The following is a 5,647-nucleotide window of genomic DNA, read 5'->3' as shown; positions in this document are numbered from 1 at the left end:
ATTAGGTCAGTGAAATTACGCATGTTGCGTGACACACGGCTTTTAGCGCAGCTTTCACCTGGAGCCATCTTGGAGAGGGCGTGTTTTCCACAGCTTAAGTAAAAATGTGAAGTGGCCTGGGTGGCTGGTGCGTGTTCAAACGATTTAGCTTACAGAAAGAAAATATTAAGGTGAAACAACACCCACAAGCATGGGCATGCAGCGAGTGCACCACCCAACGCCGCGCTGCTCGCCGCGGTCGCCGTGGGGCGGGCCGCCGTGCTCGCTGCTGCGGCCGCTGCCATCTGCTGGCCGGCGGTGGGGTCGGTGACCTGGGACAGAGGACCGCGCCCCCGCCCGAGGGCCGAGGCCGCGCGGCAGCGGCGCCGGGCGGGGCCTCCTCCGGCCGTCGCTCTCACCGCTCGCACGAGGGTGCCGCTGTCCGGCCGGGCATCTGAGCCAGACAGTTGTCTGGTGCCGCTCTCTGGTGCCGCTGTTTAGTGCCGCTGTCAGACTTGGCAGGTGAGCTGGACAGCTGTCTGATGCCGGCGTCTGGTGCCCCTGTCCGACAGGACAGCTGAGCTGGGCAGCTGTATGGTTGCTCGCCAGACTTTCCAATGGCCATTGGTGGATTCAAGGACATGTGGTTTGGTGCAGCCGCAACCCGATATATCAGCTTTTCAAGACCCGCGTCCAATGGTATGCAACGGCTGGCGTGAGCACAACGGCTAGTTGAATCCCCCGGTTACAAAGCACAATTTCACCAGCGACGGAGGCAAGCGCGGAGGGCTCGCCAGCGGCGCGCGGCCGGGCGGCCGGGCGCGCGGCAATCGGAGCAGATGAGCCACGCGCCTCTGAGCAACAGACGGCTTCGAGAAAAGCCCTAACTTGAAAACATTTGTCAAGTTTATATGGTCCAAAAACGTTGAGCTAGCTTACCTTAATCTCTGTGCGGAGATGATAGGCTGGGCAAAAATATATATGAAAAGCATCCGGTAAAAGCTTTCCAATAACCGAGAGGGCCAGGCTTCCTGCTCGTGTTAATCCTCCATATGCATTCAAAAACTGAAATACTGCAGAACTGGTGTGAGGCTGTTATGGAAAGTTTCCAAATGCAATGTCATGATCCCCTGATCCTCCGCTTATCCAAGCAATAAGCTGCATCTGAAAGGCACGCGTTTCATGTGTGAATATCACAACCTACCGGGCTTAGAAATATGCCCATTCCCGTTCTTACTCAGACTAGCCTCTAAATAAAGCCAGCTTAAATTGCAAAATCTGTTCTCTGAAGGCTTTATTGACCCCAGGAATGACCACGGATATGTCGGCCTGCACGCAATCGCGTGCTTTCCACTCAAATGGAGGGGTCGTGGCCATGTCAACCGGGTCAGCACGGGTCACTAAAGATGCTCTCAAGGCGAGGCGATTTGGGGTGTTATTGAGGCACCACAAAAGTTTGATTCACGACAGCTTTGCATTGGGTTGTCCTGGTTCCAGTCGTGATCGTTATAGTTGTGTTGTTCAGCTGTCGCCCTGCTCAGAGTTTCGATCGGGCCCTGCAGATGGCAGTCTCGTTCGGATGATAGATGACGGTAGCAGTATCAAGCGGTTGTTACATGGAATTGCCGTGCCTTAAACGTGTCAAATACCTTGCGTTGCTGCCTGAAGAAAGCTAGGAAGTCAACCACACGGTCTCGTGTTTACGGCTCACCTATCCATATACTATATATTTACGTACATCCGCCTACTTACATGTACGCGTAAGTACAAGCAGTACATCATACGCCGTTACATCACTATACACGAATGCACCTATACGCAAGCGTTTGTACAAACAATAGTTGCTCAGATAATCGCACAGGTGTACACGCATGTATGCACACGGGCGGGTGAGTACATACACATCGCATCCTAATTATCTTAAGCATTCTTGAGATCAGCTGAGAGCAGTGTGGCATCGGGAGAGGTTTGACACGTCGCAAAGCCTTTCACCTGTTCATACAGATGGCAAAGAAGAACTGCTACGACACCGCACATTCCAAATTAACACTAACAGCAACACATAACTACGTGATGTGAAAGTCACCCTTCAGCAGACGCATAAATGTCTTTTTGAATTGCTGGTTGGCCATAGCATAACAGATGGGATTAATGGGGCTATTGGCATAACATAGAAAGTACGCCAGCATGTACACGTGTCCGTTGATGCAGGTGGGACAAAAGCTGGCGATGAGAGCGAATATGTGATATGGCGTCCAGCACGCCACGAACGCGCCCATAATGATCGAAATGGTCTTGAGCGCCTTGTTGGCGCGGTTCTCCGACTTGGAGACGTGGCGTTTCTCCTTCACGCGGCGCCGCAGCCTGCGCCCGATGGCCGTCACGAGCGACGGCTTGGCGGCGGCCTCGGCGGCGGCCCCGCACTGCGCGCGCGACGCCGCCGTCGACTCGTCCTTTTCGATCTTCTCGTCGACCGGCTTGGCGGGTGCGGCCGTCGCCGGCTGCACCGGCGGCGCTGCAGCGGCTTTCGGCGCTGCTGGGGTAGCCGCGACGACGGAGGTAGCGGGCGCCGCTGCACTTTGGCAGGTGGTCGTCGTCGTTGCTGTGCTCTGACAGGCAGCCGCTGGAGCTGCTGTACTCTGGCAGGCAGCCGCCGGCGTGGCCGCGGTGCTCGCAGGGGTCGCGAGCGGCTGCGGCGCGCCACTCGTAGCCGGTGCGGCAGCCGGTGCGGCGGGGTTCTGAGCGGTCTCCGCTGGCCAGAGAGCGTCAGTGTAGGCCGGCGGGGCCTCGCCGGGCGCCGCATACGCCGCGGACGTGCTGATGGCCGCCGCGGAAGAGCCGGCGTCCGCGGCGGCCGGTCCTGACGCGGGCGCCGCGTCGGCCGGAGAGGACGTCGCGGGCGCCGCCCCTTGCTGCTCCGCCTGCGGCGTGCGCGGCGGCGTGCGCTGCGTGGGCGGCCGATCGGTGCCGTTCATGCGACCGATGGTCTGCACGCCGGTGGAGACGCGCTGCGGGTCGGGCGACGCCGACCGGCAGGTGGTCTCCTCCGAGCTGCTCTCCAGGCTGATCCAGGGCTCGGCCGGCGGCCGGCCCGGCGCCGCCGTCTGCGAGGCCGTCTCGGTGAGGCGCCGGCGCCGGCGGCGCGGCGGGCTCGGCTCGACCGGCGTGCTGGTGGCCCGCGGCAGGCGCGGGTCGGCGGTCGGCTCGGGGCAGGAGCCGGCCCGCTCGCCGGCCGGATCCGGCGGCACTGGCGTCTGGCTGGGCGTGATGATGGCATTGGGGCGGCGGCGACGGCACCCCCGCCTCGAACGTCTTGGTCGGCGACACAGGCGACGAGAGCGCGCCCGGGTACCAGAAGGAGGAGGGCGGCGTCTCGGACGAGGGCGACAGCAGCAGCGAGCTCTCGTCCATGTAGCGCAGCTCCGAGCCGTCCAGGTCGATGTGCACGTCGTATTGCAGGTGGAGGCCGCCGGGGCCGCCGCCGGTGAAGATGAGCCGTCGCTCGCGCTCCTCCGACGCCTGCCGCTTCAGCAGCAGGTGATCGGGCCGCAGCGGCTGGCCGTCGGCGAACATGGCCGGCGGCGCGATGGGCTCGAGCGAGTGTCCCTCGCGGATCACGTCCAGCTCCGGCAGGAAGCCGACCCCGCGGCCGGCGGCGGCCAGCGGCGCCACCAGGCCGTTCAGCTGCAGCGCCTGCGGCCGGCAGCAGACGGTACCGCCGCCGTTCGAGCCGCTCGAGCCGCTCGACGCCTCGTCGCTCGCGTCCAGGCCGGCCGAGGAGAGTGTGTCGCTGGTGATGCCGTCCGTCTGTGTGCCGGCCGGCGTGGTGGTGATGAGCAGCGCGCGCCGCGCCGCGCCGCCGGCCAGCACGCTCGCGACCGCCGCGCCCGCGTGGCCGTTGGTGATCACCGCCGGTGTTTCCGATTTGAGGGCGGTCACCACTGTGGCGGCCGGCTGGGCGGCGACCATCTTGTTGCCATTCGAGGCGGCGGTGACGGCCGTTGGGGCAGCTGTGCACGCGGCTGGGGCAGGTGCCACGTCCGTCGCGACGGGGTTTTGCACAGGCCGGGGCGTTTACTGGCGGCGCAGCTGCAGGGGCTGTGCCGTTCGAGGCCGGGGCAGCAGGAGCGGGAGTCACGGCCGGCGTTGTTATTGCAGAATTCAGTACACTGGTGACGGTTGTGGCGGCGGCTGCTGCTGACGGAGGAGCCTGGGGTGCAGCCGTGGGCACGGCGACGACGCTGGTTGCAATGACCGCTGGCGCAGCCGCGGGAGGCGGCATGGGCTTTGCCACCGCGACAGACTCTGTTCCCTCCGGGATCTTCGGCAGCACTTCCAAAGGCGGTTTCTTGGCTGGGGCCGGCTCCGCCTTCGGTGCGCTGGGCGTTGGGACGCTCTTCTTCGCCTGACTCGGTTTCAGGTCAGACGTCCCCTCGTCCGAATCGTAGCTGCTCGACCTTTCGTCGTTCACCTTGGAGAAGCTGGTTTCCTCGGCGGGCCGTGGTGCCCTTGCCGGAGTCCTTGCCTGGATCCTTGTGGCCGTTGGCCTTGGTGCTTTTGCTGGCGGCCGCCTTGACCACCGTGCTGACGGCGGCCGTGCTCTTGGTCGGCGCCCCTGAGCCGGCGCCCGTCGTCGTGCCCCCCAGCCCTCCCATCGCCTTCTTCATCTGCTTCTGCTTGGCGGCCGCTTTCTTTTGCATTTCGTAGGCAGTCTGATAGATCCCCGCGTACAAAATCATGAGTACAACCAGCGTCAGCCAGTAGTAGAACACGATCAGCGCCGTGTTGAAGACGGGGTCCTTTAGGAACTGCACCACACACTCGCCTTCGGCCAGGTCCCGGTAGCCGATGAAATGCTCCCAGCCGAAGATCGAGATGAAGAACAGGAGAGCGGGGATGATCCAAGTCACTGTTACCATCCAAATGACCTTGCTTTTGGTGCGCCAGTTGCGGTACTTGGCGGCGATCTTGACCTTGACCGAGCAGAACCGGTCGATGGTGATGAGCAAGACAGTGTACTGCGACACCAGACAGACGGTGTAGTCGACCGAGAGCCAGAGGTCGCACAGGATTGGGCCCATGTTCCACGAGCCGCGCAGCACGTACACCGTGTAGAACGGCATTGACACGCAGCCGATCAGCACGTCCGTGACTGCCAGCGACGCCAGGAAGTAGTTGGACGGCTGGCGGATGGTGCGCTCGCAGATGAAGGCCAGCAGCACCAGCAGGTTACCGCCCACGGTCAACACGATCAGCACCACCATGCACATGATGATGAAGATGGCGAACGGCAGGGGGAAGACGAGGCCGTAGTCGTCCGCGGGCGCGCCGTCTAGCGTTGAGTTGGTCATGTTGCAGATGTCGCTCGTGTCGTTCCAGTCGCACGCTAGGTCGTACTCGTAGCTGGTGCCGTTCAGCAGGTCCAGGAAGCTGCTACTGTTGCTGCTGAAGAGCTCGCCCAGAGGCACGGAGCCATTCAGACCCAGACGCCGGCGCTCCGCTAAAAGCTGACGCCTGAAAATGAGGGTGCGTTCGTCAGAAATGCATCCTGAGTTCTCTATACACGTAAGCACCACCGCACACGTCAGACCCACGTATCATTGCTACGCGACATTTAGGCCTGGAGAGAAGCGGGCAGGCTGCGTCAGAGTGATAACAAATGCTTCCA

The 5,647-nt window shown here is 62.2% G+C and overlaps 1 protein-coding gene across 1 annotated transcript; it reads right to left on the bottom strand.

Moving 5' to 3' along the window:
* Positions 1 to 1,745: 1,745 nt before the first annotated feature.
* On the bottom strand, positions 1,746 to 5,407 carry LOC119090172 (muscarinic acetylcholine receptor M2-like). The gene is made up of 6 exons (XM_037212963.1): positions 4,451 to 5,407; positions 3,871 to 3,989; positions 3,277 to 3,603; positions 2,912 to 3,083; positions 2,458 to 2,618; positions 1,746 to 2,384 (listed from the first exon to the last, which is right to left on the bottom strand). The coding sequence occupies exons 1-6, from the start codon at positions 5,328 to 5,330 to the stop codon at positions 2,046 to 2,048; spliced, it is 1,998 nt and encodes a 665-aa protein (XP_037068858.1). The 5' UTR covers positions 5,331 to 5,407; the 3' UTR covers positions 1,746 to 2,045.
* Between the last annotated feature and the right edge of the window lie 240 nt (positions 5,408 to 5,647).

Source organism: Pollicipes pollicipes, unplaced genomic scaffold, assembly GCF_011947565.3.
Source record: "Pollicipes pollicipes isolate AB1234 unplaced genomic scaffold, Ppol_2.1 Scaffold_3087;HRSCAF=3621_pilon_pilon_pilon, whole genome shotgun sequence".
Classification (NCBI taxonomy): Eukaryota; Metazoa; Arthropoda; class Thecostraca; order Pollicipedomorpha; family Pollicipedidae; genus Pollicipes; species Pollicipes pollicipes.
The sequence above is the reverse complement of the archived record's forward strand: the minus strand, read 5'-3'. Positions and strand labels throughout refer to the sequence as shown.

Coding starts and splice junctions, on each gene's coding strand:
- LOC119090172 (XM_037212963.1), bottom strand. CDS start 5,330: ATGACCAACTCAACGCTAGACGGCGCGCCCGCGGACGACTACGGCCTC. Junction 3,990..4,450: donor AGGAAACCAGCTTCTCCAAG/GTGAACGACGAA, acceptor CCGCGTGCACAG/CTGCCCCAACGGCCGTCACC. Junction 2,619..2,911: donor CACGCAGCGCACGCCGCCGC/GCACGCCGCAGG, acceptor GCTGCCTGCCAG/AGTACAGCAGCTCCAGCGGC.